The sequence below is a fragment of the Panthera tigris genome, chromosome D2 (assembly GCF_018350195.1).
Source record: "Panthera tigris isolate Pti1 chromosome D2, P.tigris_Pti1_mat1.1, whole genome shotgun sequence".
Taxonomy (NCBI): domain Eukaryota; kingdom Metazoa; phylum Chordata; class Mammalia; order Carnivora; family Felidae; genus Panthera; species Panthera tigris.
In genome coordinates, this window is record NC_056670.1 from 46,604,586 (window position 1) to 46,626,354 (window position 21,769).

The following is a 21,769-nucleotide window of genomic DNA, read 5'->3' on the forward strand; positions in this document are numbered from 1 at the left end:
TGCACAGCCCTAGAAAGTAAGCAGGACAGGAATGCTGCAGTGTTCCGGGGCTCTGGAGGCCGGCACGCCTGAGGCAACATGGTTACCAGCAGACGCGGCAAGGCCTAGAGCCAGTCTTTACCCACCACAGCCTGCCTTCACTGCGTGGTGCTGCTCGCTCCTCTGGAGGGCACCACAGTGACCGCTTCCACTGGAAAGCCCATGCCACGAGCACAGCTGTACTGTTCTCACAGAGAGCAACAGAGCACTACGTGGCAAGAGGCTTAATGACAGTCACCCACTGACCCAGCAATCCTGAAGAAACATTTATGTACCAGGATACGCACCGTAGCATATTTACATTGTGGAAAAAGTGAGTGCTACCGAAACGTCCATAAAGACAATGACTGAACAAACCATCCCATTTCTTTAATTCAGCACAAGCCAGTGGGTCTGGACTCCAGCTCTGCACACATGTGTGCTCTTGCACACATAAAGTGCAAGATCCTGGGCACATCAACTTAACCTCTTTCAACCTCAGCTTTCACATCTTAAAATGGGAATAATAATAGTACTGATCATATAGGGTTATATAAAGATTAAATCAGTTAACACCTGTAAAATGCTCACAACAGGGCCAGATAGCAAATATTACAAGCTTGTTAAATAAGATTGAATATTATATAACCATTAAAATCATTTTTGAAGAATATTTAAAAAGCTGGGATAATATTCATAAGAAGTCTTTTAAAAAAACAAATTATGGAATCATCCCATCTCACTTACACACGGAGAGCTGGTAGATTGGTCCTGGTGGCCACTATCTCAACATCCATCTCTCCTCTCTCCTTCCTAACAGAACCACCATTTTGTTAGGTATCCTCTCTTCCTTCCCACACATGTACTTGATGGGACTGATGACTGCCTGGCTGAGGCGAGAGGGGAAAAGCAGGAACCCTGGTTCACGCACAGCAGTCAGCACACAGCACCCCCTGGCGATGCTCACTCTTCCACTCAGGGCCTGGCAAGTCTGGTTCACTCAGGGTAAGGATGGACTTCCATTCTAGGCTGGGGCAGAGTTTGCTCTTTTGGGTGCTCCTACCAATGGCTGATGGCCAGTTGGGTTACAGTGCAAGGAGACCTGATGACTAATAAGAACTGGCCATAGGAGAAAACTGAAGTCCCTGGGTCCCTGATCACATCACTGAGCTGCTGATCATACTGTGTCTACTGCCCACCTCCTCCATAGGTTCTTAGGTATACTACACGTATTGTGAACATCGGACTCAACATAAGGTTTCCCTTACTGGCAGTAAAAATAACCTGATACATTGCACACCGCAGGTAACTCACTGCATGTGTACCATCCTGCCCTTTCCCCCTGTTACAGTGGAAAAAGTATCCCTTTTTTGTCTGACCAATCCCTTTGCCTGTCCTTACCTCTCACTCATTCTGGGGCAGAGTCACTGCCACTCTCCCCCTCCCCCACCTTTTTCTGCCCCAAAAGGATGCTGAATATCTGATGCTAGATGCACACTGCATATGCTTTCCCCAAGCTACCTCATTAATCCCCATAGTTGTAATCTCTCCCTTTACACTGATGCCCTCAAATCTAGGTCCCCACCCCAGATCTCTTTCCTGAACTGCAAAGTACCATACTCTTGAATGTCTAATTGCTGGCTGACTTAGATGTCCCTACAGCACCACACATCATTCTTCTCTACCTCGCCCTCCTCCCATGTTTGCAAACCCAATGGAAAGGAACTGTCACCCACTGTCCAGGTATTCGAATTAGAAATGCATGCTTCCTCACTGATCTGTCCCTCTTGTTCTCTACCATACCCAACCTATGCTGACTTCATGCCATGTCTACCTCCTAAATCCCTCTGAAAGGCACCCTTCTCTCCATCTACACTGTTAATGCTCCAGTTCTGGCCACTATCACCTCTTACCTAGGTTACTACACTTTTTAGCACAGTCATTTCAGAAAGGCAAAATCTGAATGTCTCATCCCTTTGCTTGAAAGCCTTTAATGTTTGCCCACTGCGCTTGAATAATCTACACACCTTGAACTGGCCTATGAGACCACAAGGATCTGACCTCTGCTCACCTCTTCAGCCTCGACTCTCTCACTGCCCCCATCCCAACATCTGCCTCTGTGGTTCAGCACTCCACCTGCCAGTGCTGTCTTCAGTTTCTACGAAGTACATACTCCTCTGATCTCTCAACCTTCCCCTTGTCCCCTCTTACCCTCTTAACTGCCATCTATTTGTGCTTTAGCTCTTGAGCTTCTCCAGGGTCTTCCTCTTTCCCTCCAGATAGGTTAAGGATCCTTCTGTGGTATATCCACACTAGACAGGACCCCATACTAACCCTACCGTGACACATATCACTCTTATTGTAAATGTGTATTAGATCTTTCCTAAGCTCCTTGAGGGTAGGAATGGCCTCTTCTTCAAATGATCTCAATGCCCAGACCACAGGAGATAATGTATATTGGCCTTTTAAAATGAAAACATTTTCTTAAATGTTGTTAGAAAATATACTGAAATGTTAAAAGAGATGATTTCTGAGTTAGGGAATCATGTAATTTTTATTTTCTTGCTACAGCTCAGTAAATAATTCCTGACCTTAAAAAAATTTTTTGTAGGTTACTCAGAATAAATCACACAGTGCTTGATGTATTAAAAATAATCTTCTGCACAACTCAAAAATACCTAATAGAAAACAAGCCATAACCGAAATGAGGCTTACCCTTATATTCCAATGTGACAAAATGCCTCCACCCACTTCTAAATCCTCTCACCCTTCAGCTACAGTCACTGTCTCTGCCCCTCTGCTCCATATTAAGGTCTCAAGAAGTCAGAGGCTACAACAGACTGACACTTCTCACTGAATTCCCAAGCGAGAATCTGCTCCTCACTAAGGGCAGGTCCCATGCAGGACCTCAAGCTCCCTGGGGAGGGCATGACTTTGCTCTGGCCTCTTCCATGGCTACATTCCTTTCTAAAAGGATTAAATGCACCAGCTTCTTTACATCCTCCAAGGGGAACAAGAGTTATCATCAATATGCACTTAGCAGGGATTAGGAAACAACCAACCAAAACCTCTTTAAAATATTCACAAACTCACTTTCAAGTAAGCATGAATATACATACACACTGTATTCAGTTATACAGCATTTTTTCTTTTTATCACATGCTTTCTGCAAACGGCTACATTGATGACTCACACTTTGTCATTTAAGGCCAATATTTTATTCTAGCTAATCATCTATCTGGCATTACTATACCCTTTAATTTCTGCCATTTTCCCTCTATTAGAAGACTATGAAGATTTTCACACTGAGTGGAAATCTAGGAACAGACCTAGATTGTTCCTGAACCACAGAAGGGTCAATCAAATCCATTAACAGTCACATCAACTGAATCACCCTTTTCCAATCCTCAATACCAGTGAGATGAGCATAAGAAAAGGCTAAATGTACTAGAATGATTAGCATCAATTACCAAACTGGCTAAAATTTCTTTCATCTTTGATTATCATTGATTATCTAATGAGTTTAGGACAAGGCAATAGCTCCAACAGTCAAATACTTCAACCTGCAGGATGGAAATCTGCTATACATTGGTTAGAACTTACCAGGAATTACAAAGTAAAATATTTACCTTTGGAAGTTCATTAATTTTTTCAGACCACTTATTGGTAACCAGAAAATTACTAAATGATATCCAAGACTCTATTAACTGAAGTTTGAAAGGTAAGTAAGTTATTTTCTCTCCATCATGAAATTCAGGGGGCCTATCATTATAACAGGAACAGCCCCGGGAAGAGAAGGTAGTACGTATACATGATGATCTGGGATAGATTTTTACAGCTGCATGTAATAAGCTACTCCCTCTTTTAAAACCAAACACACATGCAAAATACATTAAAAAACAAAACCAAAAGAACTTCTTTACCATCAAGCTTCTTCTTGGCATCCCAGAGATTTACACTGTTATAATGATCATGGACCATAAAATTGCAACACGAAGACCATCTCAGGTCAGGGCCCCAAGTCTACAGCTTGCAGGGGTTCAGAGAAAATGTAAATAGCCAAGGAAGCAATGTCAGCTCATGCAGAACTTCATGTGACCATTTGTCTATTTTTCTTTAGGACATAAGCACAAAGAAGAACTCCAAGTTCATCTAGTTACAGAGGTGGACATGTTATAAACTTGTCAGGAAAATGTGATACAATTTGGTCTGGCACATGGAAGTGGAGGGGACCGAGCTCCCCAGTACACCTCTATTCATAAAGGGCCCGGTGGTGTGGGTGATACACAACTGCATCCTGGGAAGCCACTTCTACCAATGCTATTTTAATAAAGACAATCTGGGCTACAGTCCAGCATGCCACACTATTTCATTATGAAACAGAGGATATGGGCATTGATGGTTAAGTGATTACAGCTGCTGCTCACTGTTAACCCTGATTTCCCTCCTCGTCGGACTGCCACCACTCCAGAGAGCAAGTTTTAATTTTTAGATCAAAACTACACTGCAGGGATGACCTGAGTTTTCCTAGGCCCAGCATATCAGACTCTACACAAGTTTCATGATAATAGAAAGGAAAGGAAAGATAAGAGATGGGAAATAAGAAAACCCCAGATATCATTTAAGGAGAGAAGGACAGTCTTAGAAACCATCGGGGGCAGCTTGGAGCATTCCAGTTATCCAAAAAGAAAGAAAGAAACAAACAAAAAAACACCCATGTAGACATGCAGAGCCAAGCCAATCAAAGCGCTTATTTAGAACACAGAAAGCACTTTTTAAAATGCTAAACTGACACTCACAGAGAAGAAAACACACTAACTGTTCATTTTCAACTATGATTTTTCCCTCGGGCTGGAATCTTTTCACCTTTCCAAGCAAAATATGTAATAGAATTCTAATATTTGAAGCAAAACCTCTGCTTCGGTATAACCTCCATGTAATAACAAAATATTTAGTATTTTTAAATCTCCAAATGTTTTTTCCCTTTCTTATGTCATATAAATATTCCTAAAATATTCTAAAACTTTAAGTAACACTCATGAGAAGGCTGATCTGTTAAATTAATGGAAGAGTAACGAAGAAAAATAAAGCACTACTGAAGATTAAAAAAAAAAAAAAAAGTTCTTTACTCAATAGTGTATGGTTTGCATTTGGCTCCCTACTAAACATTTCTCTGGGGATAAACCAGAGTGCAGGACAGTAACTTTCTGCAGTTGCTGACTTCAAGCACATTGACACTATGTTAAAGGTATCTCCAAACCCTATTTAGTAAATGTCTGAGGTTTCTACAACATAACCATTTGGTAGATATCTTGCTATTGTTACCCATTAGATAATCCTATTCAAATACAAGGAGCTCTCAGATTATTTGGGTTCAAGAATAAATACCCCACATGATTTACCTACTATTAGTTTTACCAATACTGATTTACATAGAGCCAATTTATAGCTTCAATACGGAAATAAATGCTCACTGTATTTCAAGATAAAATACTTCAATCCCAACACACTGAACTGATAGTTTAAATGCTTATTCTTTCAGAATACCAAAGCTTTAATAGTTCATTTCAATTCCTAAAGAAAATAAAGATTGCAATCTAAACATAATTTTCTATCATTTTAGGCAGTCATTTAGGCTTTGGCTTTAGAATTGATATAAAAATCTTGAAGATTAGGAGAGGGAGAAGAAAGCAGAGTGAGCAGACAAGTAATTTCATGTAAAAAAAAAAAAAAAAAGCACTATCTATAAATGCTATCGAGCATACTGATTATAAAAGAAATTCGGGAGAATGGCTTCTCCAAAGCTCCAACCTTCCCCATGAATAGACTTTGCACTTACTGTAATGTTCACCTGGTCTCCTGCCAGAACAAAATATTTTAATGTAAAATTTAATAAATGGAACTAAAGGTATTATGCCCAATTTAAAATTCCATATTGTGTAAACTATCGATATTAACATAATTGAGTTTGTAAACAATCCATTTGTAGAAGCTAACCTTAGACACTGTATTGACCCAAAATATCTAGTGGGGCTCATCTGCAAAATGAAGCATCAATGCCTGGAATTCATTAAAAGTGTTACATGTTTAATTTCTCCTGCCCTACAGCTCCATTGTCTCGTAAAAATTTTCCTTTGATGTCCCCCACTAAAAGAATTAAAGGAATATTGTAATTGAAATGTCATCAATAATTCACAAGACCCTCCTCCACAGCAATACATCTGATGAAATATTAATTGAGCTCCACAGACTGACAGTCTGCAGAGGAGCACTTGCCTGTAATTTGAACCACGAGTCCTGATCTTGCTGTAGCTCAGACCTGCCAAGAAGGCAATTATCTGGATGGTCTTGCCCAATCCCATTTCATCTCCCAGAATTCCTCCTGCCTGCTGGCAGTGCAATTCCCACAGCCACCTAACACCTGTCTGCTGGTACCTACAACAACAAACACCAACAAGAAAGAGAAAATGGCAAATGGTGGATAATACAGATCATAACAGAAAGTACTCATGAATTAATCATTTGACTAGGTTCTAGTACCAGTCAGAGAAACATGCCGGATGTGTGTTTTACATGAGTATTATATTTATAAGGTCATACATTTTTGATTACCTAGGCATAAAATCACAAATTTTTCTTTATAGAACACATTAACACATTTCTAATTAAACTGATAGATGAGGTAATTAGGGACTATTTCATTTCTTTTTCAACATTAGAAATAGCTTAGTAAACAAGCAAAAATTTATTGTCTTTTATTCAATATCTTTCTGGAAAAAAATCTCACATATCTTTAGTTATATAAAGTTCCAATAATTTGTCTATGAAAAAGAGGCATTAACATTTACGTTTTCTATCTCAGCAGCATCAAAAAGCAAGACAGAACACCACAATTTACAGCATATACTGTTGAAAAGTCACTTGACAATTACATTATCTTTTTATAGGAAAATTTTAATTGAATTTTGAGGCCATAAACAAGTCTGAATAAAAGGGCTGCTCACAAAATTAGTACATGACAGATGATTCTGTCATATTATTAGCAGATGCAAAAAAAGAACAGTTTAAAGACAATACAAAAAATCTTTTTAATATTTTAAAGCAGAATTTGATTCAGGGAGTTTATCATAAATACAAAAAGATCAGAGCTATTAAAATTTTAATTTTTTTAATGTTTATTTATTTTTGAGAGAGAAAGAGTGTGAGTGGGGGAGGAGCAGAGAGAGGGAGACACAGAATCCAAAGCAGGGTCCAGACTCTGAGCTGTCAGCACAGAGCCTGACGCGGGGCTCAAACCCACGACTGCGAGATCATGACCTGAGCCAAAGTCAGATGCTTAACCGACTGAGCTGCCCAGGCGCCCCCAGAGCTATTAAAATTTTAAATAAGGAGTACAAAACAAAAAGAAATAATATGTTCCCCTCTAAAAAAAAAAAAAGAAAAAAAAAGTTGGTATTTTCCTTTCTCCACTAAAGGCATAATTTATAATCTAAAAATGAAGCTTAAAAAAAGGAATAATGCAAGAGGCATTTTTGAGAGTGAAGGAAAGACAATATCATGGAATGGTATGAAAATTACCAAGTTTAAAAAAAAAAAAAAATCTAAGGCAAAAAACACTTACAGGACAATAAAATCTACAGTTTTTTCTTTTTTTTTTTCCCAAAGAAAATACCAAGGCTTATGAGTGCTCCACCCCATCACAGTTTGGGGGCAGCTGGGTGGCCACTGGTTAAGCGTCTGATTCTTGATTTTGGTTTAGGTCATGATCTCCCAGTGGTTGGTGAGATCAATCCCCATGTCAGGCTCCGCACTGTCAGCAAAGAGCCTGCTTAGGATTCTCTGTCCTTCTCTCTCTGCCCCTCCCATGCTTTTGCGCACATGCACATGCTCTCTCGCTCTCTCTCTCAAAATAAATAAACTTAAGAAAGAAACAATACAGGTGGTTTTCTTGTTGGTTTACTGGGTCAATATTTAGTCTAGTATGTGATCTGTCTACCTAGAACCTCTCTGTGAACTCCAGTCCTTGCTGAACCACTCTTATCTAATCTCTTCTTAATTATATGTTATAATTTCCCCCCAATAGTTTGCAAATCAATTCCAAAAGTGTAACTCTAGCTGTTGCCGTTACTATCATATTAGGAAAACTTTGAATAAGAATGCTGCTGCTCATTAAGTTTGTTAATATATACACTGATTATGTCCCCTGAAGAAGAGGATTAAAAATCAAAACATAGTAAAGTCTAGTATGGATAAAAGAACTTTAGATCCAGGAAGAAGGACAAGTTCTATTAACACACGGTATGTACAGAGAATGATGGCTACCAACTCCTTTAGAAGCCAACTGCTGGGGAGGCAGCTGGCCAGGTGGTTTGGATATAGCCCCACAACCATCCTGCATAAAGATGATCAACCCATTTTATAGTTAGGAAATGAAAGCACAGAGGTTAAATAACTTGCCAAAAGTCACACCGCTGGGAAAAAAAAAATGAGCAAGCCAGAATTGAAATCCAGAACCTCTCCTTCCAAAGTGACTCCACTTAGGAGATAATCTTGACCAGCAGTTCTCAATGGGGAGTTATTTGGTTACCTAGGGGACATTTGGTAATCCCTGGAGTCATTTCTGGCTGTTAAAATTAGTAAAGCATAATTGTCATCTAGTGGGTTGAGTCCAAAGATGCTGTTCAACATCTTACAATGCACAGAATAATTCTTACAACAAAGAATTATTCTGCCCCAAATGCTCAGGATGAGAAACACTGATCTAGGCTAAAAGCTGCTGTGAACCAGTTACACTGGACCAATTTCAGCTGTGGATAAAGATGTGGTGCAGGGGTGCTGGGGTGCCTCAGTTGGTTAAGCTTCCAACTCTTCATTTCAGCTCAGGTCATGATCTCATGGCTGTGGGGTCAAGCCCCATGTCGGGCTCTGTGCTGAGCAGGGAGCCTGCCTGGTCTTCTCTCTCTCCCCTTCTCTGCTCTCTCTCTCTCAAAATAGAAAAAAAAAAAAAAGATGTAGTTCAAAAAACTCCCCCAAAAAACTGATGTACGATCAGAATCACTAAATACTAACAAACCTCCTTTTTCTGAGGTGCAGAACAACTATGAGACCAGCTCCTCCAGGCAGAGCAGGGACTCAATCTCCCAATGATCATTCTAGTGTTTCACTTTTAAACTACACGGCCTCCCTCCAATAAGGGTGCAACACCTCTCTTCGTTTGGGGCCAATCAACTTAAGGCAGGAAAAATCTAGAGGAGCACTTGAGAAGTCATCAAAGGAATAAAAAGTGGCAACTGGCATGGTATCCCAAGGGGGGTTTGGGAGGGCATTAAGACAGCTGCATCCTATGTGACCCAGGATAGGCAGTAATAGCGTGCCCGGTGTTTCCTCACCTCCAAATGTAATCTCCAAGGGTACCTGAATAGCATATGATTATGTGTTTATAAAATGAGGGGCGCCTGGGTGGCACAGTCGGTTAAGCGTCCGACTTCAGCCAGGTCACGATCTCGCGGTCCGTGAGTTCGAGCCCCGCGTCAGGCTCTGGGCTGATGGCTCGGAGCCTGGAGCCTGTTTCCGATTCTGTGTCTCCCTCTCTCTCTGCCCCTCCCCCGTTCATGCTCTGTCTCTCTCTGTCCCAAAAATAAATAAAAAACGTTGAAAAAAAAATTTAAAAAAAAAAAAAATGAATTACACTAAAGAAATGGTTTAAGGAAAAGTCTCCATTAGGCGGCCCTGTAAGTCGTATCACGACTTTCTACAAAGGCTCTCAGACTGCACCCGCATATGCTGGCTGAGGCGTCAGGGGCCCTGGGTTCTGGTTTCGGCAGCACCACTGACAGACTAAGGTTCTGTTGCTTTCATTTCCTAATAAAAACTGTAAACAATTACACACTTCAAATGAAAGCAAGTTAACAGAATTCCGTTTCAGAACCTTTAAAAAGCATATAAAATTACTCCTTCAGAAAAAGTTAAAGATTTTTTACAGGCTATTATAAAATAGTAAAAAATGACTATACTGTGCTTCCCCCATGAGACTGAAGTATCACCAAATAACCACAAATAATTGGTTTTTCTTGGCACTGTCACACTAACCCAAGACTGCATTTGCTAGTGTGGCTAAAAGTCAGGTCAGAAGACTGAAGTTTGTCATTTGATTGCTACGTTATACAGATGAATGCATTTGCTGGGCAAATTTTCAAAACAGAATTTTAAAAGTTAAACACGATCTTGCAGAAAATAGCACTTAAATAGATAATTGTACCTTCTGACTCCCTTGTGTACAACTATACCCTGTTAATTTAATTCCACAGAGGGCGGTAAATACAGCAAAAATATATCTACAGCTTAAAATTAAACTGGCCTGGCTAAAACTTAATCATCAAAGAAAAATGGAGACACATCAATCCTATTAATTTTTCTCATACAGCAGAAGAAAAGGAACAGAAGTTTAATAACACTTATGAAATATTTAAAAACCTGTTTTTGAGAAATGAACACAAAATACTTTCCAGAAATGTGCAATTAAGACTAATTAAAACAGGGGCGTCTGGGTGGCTCAGTCAGTTAAGTGCCCAACTCTTGGTTTTGGCTCAGGTCATAATCACGGTTCGTGAGATCAAGCCCCACATCAGGCTCTGCGCTAATGGTGCAGAGCCTGCTTGGGGTTCTCTCTCTCTCCAATCTCTCTGCCCCTACCCCACTTGCTCTCTCTGTCAAAAATAAACAAACATAAACAATTTTTTTTCTTAAAAAGACTAAAACAAACAAGCAAACGTACTTACATTAACTACTATAGGGTTAATAGTCAATACCCTGAATCCTATATGCTCCTAGTAATCAAAGTTTGGTTCGACTGTGAAATTTCCTTAACAGAAAATCTCACACTTTCACAAAAATGCACTCAACTTGACTCTTGAGCATATTTGCCAACTCACTTACTACATGTGTAGAAGCATCCTTCTTTGTTAAATCAATTTAATTTATAATCTGGGTATTCCTTTTGCTTGTACAACACTGATACTATTTGGCCTGTTCCTTAAGAAGCAATCACTTTAGAGCCGACAAAAAGAGAGTTGTCAATAAATGCTGTCTTTATGAACCCTTCCATAGTTAATTTTCATGTGGGAGAAGCAATAAACAAAGAAGCCACCTCTCTGGGCTATAAAACGATTCATCTGCAAAAATTACTAGGGAGATTCCGGACTAAATTTCCACATAGGTCTTCTTCTGTCCAGTTAGGACAACCCAACCAAGACACTTCACATTTTCAGGATTTCAGCTTTCCTATACATTAGTGGGATAAAGTAATTACTCCCAACTCCTTCTGCCCACCCTCTCCTCATAGAGATAAAAACTGAAACTATAATATAAGACCTCTGAGAGAAAAGATAAAAAGCATGTTATTTTTCAATAGAGATCTTGCACAAGTTTTCAATAGAGATTGTCTATTTTCAATAGAGATCTTGCACGGTTGACAGGTGAATCTATGAAGGAGATTAAACATAACTGTCTCAAAGAAATTAAGTTCACATCCTGCACCCAACTACCAAGTGATGCTACTAGACAGAAAGCTATTTAATGGTTTAACTTCCTCTATGCATTGAAGAAGCCTTCCTAAATTATCTTGTTAAGTAAATCCCAGGAGTGATGAGACTGAAAATGTGCCTCAGTATTTACATTCATCATAAGAGACTGGCCCAGGCCAGGTAGGCTACAGGCACACATCTATCACACAGCTCCCAGTTATCTGGAACACTTGGCCACTTCACACATGAAACATAGTCTCACATAGCAACTTAATGCTAAAGGTGTTTGCCTATACCTTCTCTTTTGACATTAGAACAACATCTGCATAAAATATTTAGATGCACATTTGGTCAGCTCAGAAGTATTCTACCCTTAGGTACAATATAAAACACTTAGATACTACTCTCAATAGTTTTTTATTTCTACACAGAAGTAAAAAAACAAAACCAAAAAAAACCACACCCCAATATTGATTTTAATATACATCTCTTCTTACTTAATCTGACTTAAGAAATTAGAGATTTGGTCCCTTAAATTTACTAAGAACAAAAAAATAATCTGATGGCGATGGCTTTTAAATGTGTTGCTTCTAGGCTGCAGAGACAGGTCCACATAGACTCAGCAGCTTACAAACATGCCCAATGTGAACATTAGTCAATTTATTATCATCTACTTTTAATGAGCAGCACGTGGCTAAAATTTCATTTGATGGTATCCGTATCTGCAATACATTGTTGCAAGTACCTTAAGGGTCCACAGGTAACTACTGTGTAATTCCTGAAATATTAATTTGTACACAATGGCTTGATGACAGACAAAGGAAAGAACACACAGCACATACTTAAAAAGCTTTCTGAACAGAAAACCTGGGATTTTAAAATCGTCAAACTCGGCATCGCTCTCCTCAGAATCGCCTTCAAGCTTCAGGCACTTCTCTTTGTCCCGCAGCCTCAGCTTATTCCATCTCCTACCATGAAAATAAAAATCATATTTCCATTATTTTGGTTGCATGATTAGAATATAGTTCTAGATAATGCACAAGAAAAAGAAGAAAATTAGAATGGTCTTTTAGCTTTCTACTACCATCATTATCCAAAACACTGATACTCAAAAAAAAAAAAAAAAAAATTCTCTTTTCCTTCTTTCTCAATTCAATTCTTATTTGAATTATTACAGCTGCTTTAGAAATATTTCTGGAAGGTCCCATTTCATTATCAAAACTACTTGTTCCTCTCCTGGCATACCCTAAAGGGAAATTTCTATGCTAGTTCCTAAGATATATGAACTTAATTCTAGAAAAGACTCAGTGAAAATTTCAATATAACTATCTCCAAAATGACAGTATAACAAAAAATAGATTTTGTTTATAATCACTATTTCTGTGCCAAAGGTATGATAGCCATAGCATAAAACAGCATAGTATCTTGAACATAAAGCAAATTTTTGGTCAAAACTGCTATATATCAGATTAACATATGAGGGGGCATCAGAAGTATCAAAGGACTGACAATTAACTTAGAAAAAATGTTTCCACTAAATAAAATCTAAGTTATAAATTTAGTAATAAGATGCTTTTAAGATATAAAATAAGATGAATTGTTACTCAAAAACTAAAAATAGAACTACCCTACGACCCAGCAATTGCACTACTAGGCATTTATCCAAGGGATACAGGTGTGCTGTTTCAAAGGGACACATGCACCCCCATGTTTACAGCAGCACTATCGACAATAGCCAAAGTATGGAAAGAGCCCAAATGTCCATCGACGGATGAATGGATGAAGAAGATGTGGTATATATACACAATGGAGTATTACTCGGCAATCAAAAAGAATGAAATCTTGCCATTTGCAGCTACGTGGGTGGAACTGGAGGGTATTATGCTAACTGAAATTAGCCAGTCAGAGAAAGACAAATATCATATGACTTCACTCATATGAGGACTTTAAGAGACAAAACAGATAAACATAAGGGAAGGGAGACAAAAATAATATAAAACCAGGGAGAGGAACAAATAGAAGAGACTCATAAATACGGAGAACAAACTGAGGGTTGCTGGAAGGGTTGTGGGTGGGGGGATGGGCTAAATGGGTAAGGGGCATTAAGGAATCTACTCCTGAAATCATTGTTTCACTATGTGTTAACTAATTTGGATGTAAATTCTAAAAAATAATAAAATTTAAAAAATAAGATGAGTATTTATATTTCAGAAGGGTGATGCCATGTATGTATAACGAAAAAATGTCAAAAGATCTGAAAGTCTTTTTTTTAAGTGTTTATTTTGAGAGAGGGAGAGAGAGAACACACGCACACGCAGGGCAGGGGCAGAGAGAAAATCCAAGCAGGCTCCACACTGTCAGCGCAGAGCCCAACGCTCAGCTTGATCTCATGCTTCATGAGATCACAACCTAAGCTGAAATCAAGAGTTGGATGCTTAGGGGCGCCTGGGTGGCTCAGTAGGTTGAGCAGCTGACTTCGGTTCAGGTCATTATCTCACGTCTCATGGGTTCAAGTTCCACATGGGGCTCTGTGCTGACAGCTCAGAGTCTGGAGCCTGCTTCAGGTTCTGTGTTTGTCCCTCTCTCAAAAATAAACATTAGAAAAATTAAAAAAAAAAAAACAACAAAAAACAGTTGGATGCTCAACCAACTGAGCCACCCAGGCGCCCCTAAAGATCTGAAAGTCTTAACATCAAGACTATTGAGAAAGTGCAGCCATTTAACCAGACTAATTCTGTATCCAAATAACTATGATGAATATTGGTGTCATGAATTAAAAAATATACATACAAACGTCAAAAGCCTCACACTCTACTCACTCTCAAAATAAAAGGATGACCTTGCTCAGCATGCATGCAGCTCACAATGTGAATTTCACAAAATGGTGGGAATAGGATAAAGCAATATAGATAAATGCCTTCAAAGTCAAAAACTCACAGGAAGGGAATGAGAACAGTAACATATATAAGAAGACATTTATCCGCCATCGATTATGGAAGAATGCTAAGAGAATACGTGAGGAAATGTAAATGAGAAAGTGGAAATAATATCACACATACTGTCCACTCAAATCAATGTTGTGTTCTGTATTAATTAGCACAGGAGGCCAAATACATGAGTGACAGACAATCCCATCCAGGTAGCTGCTGGAGGACCTTCAAGTACATCCTCTGATAAATTCTTGCTTTGTTGAGGATGTTAACTCTTCAAGTAACAAAGGGGCTACCTGAGGTTTAACTGTGATCAATAAGGAAGAACTAGCTGATGATCTGAAACTCCTTCAGGGCACTACGAGTACCAACAAATAAGCACTGTTGGTAATTTCCAGAGAAGAACAGCAAATTTAAGAGGCAACTTATAGCCAAGCCTAATAATGGTCACATAGCCATGAAGTTTAATGTAAAATAGTCTTTTTATACAAAAATTGTAATGACCTTTTTGTGCTCTAACTTCTAAAGGCAATCTTTTCCTCTCTTTTTTTCTTCCTTAAAAATTATCTCCATGCAACTGATGAAATGAAGTACCCCTTAGTGGCTATAATCGGCTTTGATCTTCTTCTGAGTTTCCTATTATCTACAAATTTAGTTAAGTGCAATGGTATACAGCACTGGATCTCAACCAGGGGCAATCTGGCCATCCTCCCCCCTACCCCAAGTTACTTTGACAATGTCTAGAGACATATCTGGTCATTACAACTGCTGTGAGGAGTGAGATATACTACTAGCATCTGGCAGGTAGAGGCCAGGTGCGCTACTAAACATTCTGCAATGTACAAGACAGTCCTCCATAACAAAATGTGACCTGTCAAATGTCAATAGTGCCAAGTCTAAATAAAAAACCCTGGTAGATCAGTATACCCACTGTTGGAACTTAGAAACCAAAATGAGGGGTGGTGCCTGGGTGGCTCAGTCAGTTGAGCATCCAACTCTTGGTTTCAGGTTGGGTCATGATCTCACCGTTTATGAGTTCGAGCTCAGCATCAGGCTCTGTGTTGACAGTGTGGAACCTGCTTGGGATTCCCGCTCTCCTTCTCTCTCTCTCTCTCTCTCTCTCTCTCTCTCTCTCTGCTCCTCCCCGACTTGTGCAAGTGCACATGCACACCCTCTCCCTCTCTCAAAATAAAGAAATAAACTTTAAAAAAAAAAAGAAATCAAAATAATGTACATACATTTCCCTGTGTATATATTTGGATTCTTGCTACCTACTATGTGAAATTTAGCAAGCAAGCAATTTCACATGAGATATTCCTCAGTATCCAAATTCCTTACTATCAGAACTCAAAAACAAACATCTGCAAAACAAAAGATACTTCTATTTAGTAAACTTATGAATAATACAAAACTCATAAGAATCACAGAAATTACCATACTCACTTAAAAGTACTCCATTTTGCTATTACACAAAGATAACTCATAAGAATCACAAAAATTATATCCACTTAAAAATACTCTACTTTGCAATTACACAAAGATAATTTTACAGGAAGAAAAAGAAAAACACCAGAAGATACTGGTTTCACAAGTTTGGCATAAGGTCACTGAATATTTTACATACAAGAGTATCACATATTTAACTCCACTGATAGATAACAGCTATTTCCTTCAACTCAGCCAGTAAATCTTTGGGGCTGTTAAGCTTCCCACTGCATCACTCTGTGTCAACAGGGTTCAGCTTCCTCCTTCTCCTCCCTCCTAAAATGTACAGGCATCATGTCTCCACAGCACACAGCACCTAGGAAACCACATTAGCCACTACAGAAATTATTGCATTCCAGTACCTTCCGCTTCATAAAGATGAGAAGAGCCAAACATTTATTCAGTTTGGCTAAAGGATGACTAAAGATGGTAGGGAAAAATCATTATTGCCTACAAGTATTTGTACCATTGTGAAGACAAATCGCCCCAGCAGAGTCATCCACACATATTAAAGACAGAAAATACCGGAGTTATAAAACCACATGCATATGCGGCTCAGTCTAAGCGATCCTTCTGTTATATAAAGCAGTAATTCCTCATGGGGCTTGGAGCCAGAACAGACCTCTGACCATCTAACCAGTGCCCACTGAAACAGTGCAGCACCTAGTGCTGATGGACAAGAAGGACCACATGGCAGACTGGGGGCAGGGGGGAGGGGGGTGGTGGAGGAGTATCACATTCACCTGATGCCTTTCCCATCCTAGATGCTATCAAGAGTCTTAAAGTTGCTCTCAACCTGCTTGTCCTGCAACCTGGCAGGCCGGGCGACCTGTCTGGTCAGCAGGTGTAAAGGGATCTCTGTGCTATGAATAAACTGGGTTTAACACACAGAATAACCACAGGCCAAAACACAGAAGTCCGCACCCGGATGGTCTAGAATCAAATCCTGACTGCTATTTATTAGTTCTTTAACCCTCAGCAAGTAACTTCACTTCTTCAGCACCTAAGTCTCCTCAAGTAGGAGATGGGGAGAACAATGGCATCTACTTCCCTAGATTTAGGGAGGATTAAATGAGATGTCACATGTAAAGCACTTAGCATGAGCCTAGAATGTAAGTGCTTAACAAATGACTACACTATTACACGTAATCATATCTGCTTACTGAAATCCTCACACAAACTCACAATCCTCAGAGCTGTTACTATGTTCACGTACAGAGGAGGAAGTGGAGGCAATATATAACCCAATATAATCCATCTGTGATAAGGTAATGCACCACCAGTGTTTATTAACAGAATTCAACAAGTATGTGTGAACAAAAACCATGTTTATTAATCAAATGGGTGCTCAGAAATTATGAGTACCATGCTCAACATGAGTGAACACACTTACCCATCAGAAGATACCTGCTGGAATACTTCAATTTAAAAATTCTGTAACAGATTTGTAAACAGTAAACTGTCATGAAGTATGGCTGCCTTTTATATGACAGTAACAAAAAAATTGATACAGAAGGACTTAAATTGGTTGGGGATGGGTCAAGATTAAGATCTGGGCTCCAGTGATTTAAAATCTTAAAAATCAGATATGGTCCCAAAACGTCTAAATTCTGTTTCAATAAGTAAGGCAGATAATGGATTTTAAAAGTGGAAGGGGGCAGTAAATAGTCCAATATTTACATCTTTGGAAAAGAAATAACTTTTCCATGTTTTTTATCCTCGCATTTAAAAACATTCCGCACATGTAATAGTCACAGCTGCAGCCACATAAAAGCAAGTGGGCCTGGTGTTCCCTGGCAGGGTTTCTAACTCTTTGCGGGACTGCCACAGTCAGCCTGCTAGCGACTCCACTGGCAGCCACTTAGAAAAGAACCCAGTAATAAACATAAACTTACAATTCCAATCAGATGCAGGCAGAGAAAATGCTCCCTGGCTTTGCTACATTCATGCAAGAATGAGAACCTGGCCCAGGCTGTGGGGCCTGGGGCTGATACCACAATAATGATCTGTCAGAAGCAATTCGGACCCAGGGCCAGGCTCCTGGCAACAAGGCACAGCTAACCAGTTGAACTATACCAGGAACAACACTTCCTCCAGTTGCTAGGGCACCTTGTCAACAGAGCCCTAAGAATACACCTGAGAGCTAGTTGTCACCATTTAAGGTTATTTATTTTCAAAGAATTTCCCGAACACCAAGAATGTTTAAAATATATAAGTGGAAAAACACAGCTAACTGCCATTATGCCATACCTTGCAGTTTCTTCATATCTGTGCTATCTGTATTCCTGTACTGTCCCCAAGCTCCCCCCAAACACATATATCCCCACCCCAGATGGACCATTGAGACCTCTGCCCAAGCCGTGTCTCCAGAGACGCCTTCTTCGATCAGAGTTAGGTGTCCTGTCCTCCAGGTGCCTTCTCAACCCCACAGCACCTTGGACACACCTGGTGTTTCTACTAGAGTACTCACCAAGTGTTCAGCACCACTTGAAAATCGTATCTAATCTTCCCCATTAGACTGGGAGACACCTGAGGCCACAGACTGTTTTAGTCATACTCCTAGAGACCAGTGTAATGCCCACCTAAACACAAATACTCAGTAAATGCTGAATGAATGAATGAATGAATGAATGGGGTTCAGAATTGGGCTGGAAATAAGGAAGACATCACAGACAGAAGCATGGCCTGAAAATGGTCAAAGTGGGTCATTCAAAAATGAGTTCAAGAATTGTCCTATTCTGGGTGCCTGGGTGGCTCTGTCGGTTAAGCATCTGACTTGGCTCAGGTCATGATCTCACAATTCATGAGTTCAAGTCCTGCATCAGGTGAGCTCAAGCCCCGCTTTGGGTAAACACGAACTCCGCTTCGGGTGAGCCCTGCTGCTCTCTCTGCCCTTCATGGGATTCTCTTTTCCTACCTCTCTCTGCCCCTTACTCACTTTGTGCCCTCTTTCTCTGTCTCAGAAAAAAAAAAAAAAAAAAAGTCCTGTTCTTTTTAAATTTTTAAATTTTTTTAAGGTTTATTTGGGGGGGAGAGGGAGAGAGAAAGAGAGAAAGAGAGAGAGAGAGAGAGAGAGAGCAAGGGAGGGGCAGAGAGAGAGGGAGACATAGAATCCGAAGCTGGCAGCACAGACCCGATGTGGGGCTTGAACTCACAAACGTGAGGTCATGACCTGAGCCAAAGTCAGACACTTAACTAATGGAGCCACCCAAGCACTCTAGGAATTGTCCTGTTCTATCTCATTTACAGCCTACCTCCTGCTGCATTCCTGCTCTTTCTACATGTATGATGTTAAAGAACTACTCCTAGATACATCCACTGGGTAAACATGAGTAAGGTCCACTACAAAGAATGAGGCATGACAAGGACAAAGTCAGAGAAATTCTTGATTGTATAAGGAGGGAAAAAAAAAAAAAAAAAGGACAGGAAAGGAAAGGAAACTCCTTTATTAATAAAAATTTTGTAAGTTATTTTCAAGTCCTGAATTGTGTTTTGGGTTTTCCAGTGGATTCACTTTGTAACAACACTGGTTTCTGCACACCAGATCTTGGGAAGAATCAGAAGCCCCAAGTTTGCATCCAAGCTTCCCTATAAGACCAGGTGGAAAAGGGTGGGCAAAAGATTCAACTTTTTAATGAAAGAATTCATCTTCTGAGAAAGGAAAACAAAAAATTTAACTAGCCCTAAACTACAATGACAATACTAGAAAGGAAATAATGTTTTTGATGGTCCCACCATCTTTTTCTTTAATCTACATATGTAATAATCACAGCTGCAACCAAATAAAATGAAGTACGTTATTCACTGGGGAGGTTTTCTAACTCCTACAGTTCCTGACTTCGGTGGCAGCCCCTAACGGAGAACCCAGTAAAAAACACAGATTTAAGATACCCACTGAGAAGTGAAAACCAGATGTGGGCAGAGAGCTGCATTTCAGGTCTCTAACTGGCAAGGAGAGGTGTGAACTTTAGAAGCATCATTTAACACCACTGCATTTGTCTCCTCTGCCACAAAATGAATCAAATAAAAGTTTCACACAGCACTAAATGGTAACATATGTACTACACCCTTGGGAAACTACTTTTTTTATATACTACATGCATATCAGATGCTATCTTGCAATTAATTATTGGTAGATTACACACAAAAAAAGTAAAACTGAGAAATTTTTGTTAATTGCAGGTTATATATGAATACAAAATAACTGTTAAAACACCTACTGTAATCTTGGGCAGGCAGGAATTAGGTGTAGCTCCTTAGTCTAGAAGGCCATCACGCTATTCCACCCATACCATCAGCAAAGATTAAGATTATCACAGTCCACTTAGGGAACAATGTCCTGCATATCTAGCACAGCAAGGAGTGTGGAAATCAAGCCTTACAAGGCACAAAAGAATGATCTGGAAAACGGACCTTAGAACAGAGAAACCTGTGAGGAAGCAAAGTGTCATCCTCACCTATCCACACTCAGAAGCAAGGAGCAGGCTGTGAAGTTTGAAGAATGCCCCCTGGGCAGAGGTCTAGTGCCCCCTAGTGCATTCAAAGGAGAAATATTTTTTGATTTCTCCCAAAACAACTACTGACAATGTGCTTATATTTGTACAACTTTTTTATCACTAAGTGGACCTTATCATATTAATAAAAAATGTATAAAAGGGAAAAAAAGCCTAATATCAACAAAACTAAGTATATAATAGCTAATGATCTGGCTATGCATACTAATACCAATTGTTAAACTGCCTTTTACTTTAGAAAGAGGACACCTTTTCATAGATATCATTATTTATAGGCTCTTCATGATTCTCACAGACCTCTTACCAACTTGATGAAATCTTTGTAGTAAATGTTTTACCTGGTGGGCATGCAAATAAGAGCAGCTAATATTTATTGACTGCCTGACATAAGCCTAATATCTTAGACATATTATCTTTTGTAATCCTCATACCATCTGTGAACAAAGTACTGCTATGATCCTCATTTTACAGATGAAAAGATGTACAGAATCTCATGGTTACTAGGTGAGACTCTGGCACTGGACTCCATGGCCTGTGATTTCTAACCCCTATGTCACATATCACCTCCTTGAGTAACAACGACTAGCTCTGGACCAGTTGTGTTTTCAAACTACACATACAAACATCCATATTATGTATATATTTTTTAAACTCAGAGTCAGAAAACAAATACTAAGGAATGACAACAACTAATAGTTACTGATGCTCACCGTGTGCCGGGCACTGTTTTAAGCAATTTACCTGTATTAATTTATTTACTCCTTGCAAACCCTATGAGGCAGATACTATATTTAATCTTTTTCACAGTTAAAGAAAAATAGGGACAGATTAAGTAGCCTGGCCAAGATCACCAACATGAAGATTCAAACTCAGATAATTAACCTCTAGAGTCTACTCCTGTTACATAATCTTGTCTCTCAAATGTATTTTCCAAACTCCCTAAAACCACCTCTTTTCTCATAGTGCAAGCCAAAGAGTCAATAATCGCTTCTTTAATGGCTACACAATGAAAACAACTGTATAAGAGCAAACCAAGTTCTAAAAGTCCAATTCACAGATGTCTCAAAAGATGTCCTTCCCTACCTCAATATTGCACAAAGTGAGTCAAAACTCCCTCTTCACTGCACAGTTGCCAACTTTTTCAACAGTAAAATCAGCGTAGCAATTCTTTTGACTACAAATAATCTAGACTGAGCAAACACATAAGACATATTTAATAAACAGACAAACCAATGAACTGCCTATACCAACCCACAAAAAAGGCAAAATATACCTATCAATAGGAATTGTCAAACATTAG

At 39.4% G+C, this 21,769-nt stretch overlaps 1 protein-coding gene across 2 annotated transcripts in view; it reads right to left on the reverse strand.

The window, feature by feature from the left end:
- ERCC6 (ERCC excision repair 6, chromatin remodeling factor) overlaps positions 1 to 21,769 on the reverse strand; it is a 77,802-nt gene that overhangs the window by 32,979 nt on the left and 23,054 nt on the right. For both annotated transcript variants that reach the window (XM_007080027.3, XM_042960102.1), the window contains exons 6-7: positions 12,383 to 12,508; positions 6,295 to 6,453 (exon numbers count right to left, since the gene is read on the reverse strand). In XM_007080027.3, the coding sequence (XP_007080089.2) occupies positions 6,295 to 6,453; positions 12,383 to 12,508 (285 nt within the window). The remainder of the gene's footprint in view (positions 1 to 6,294; positions 6,454 to 12,382; positions 12,509 to 21,769) is intronic.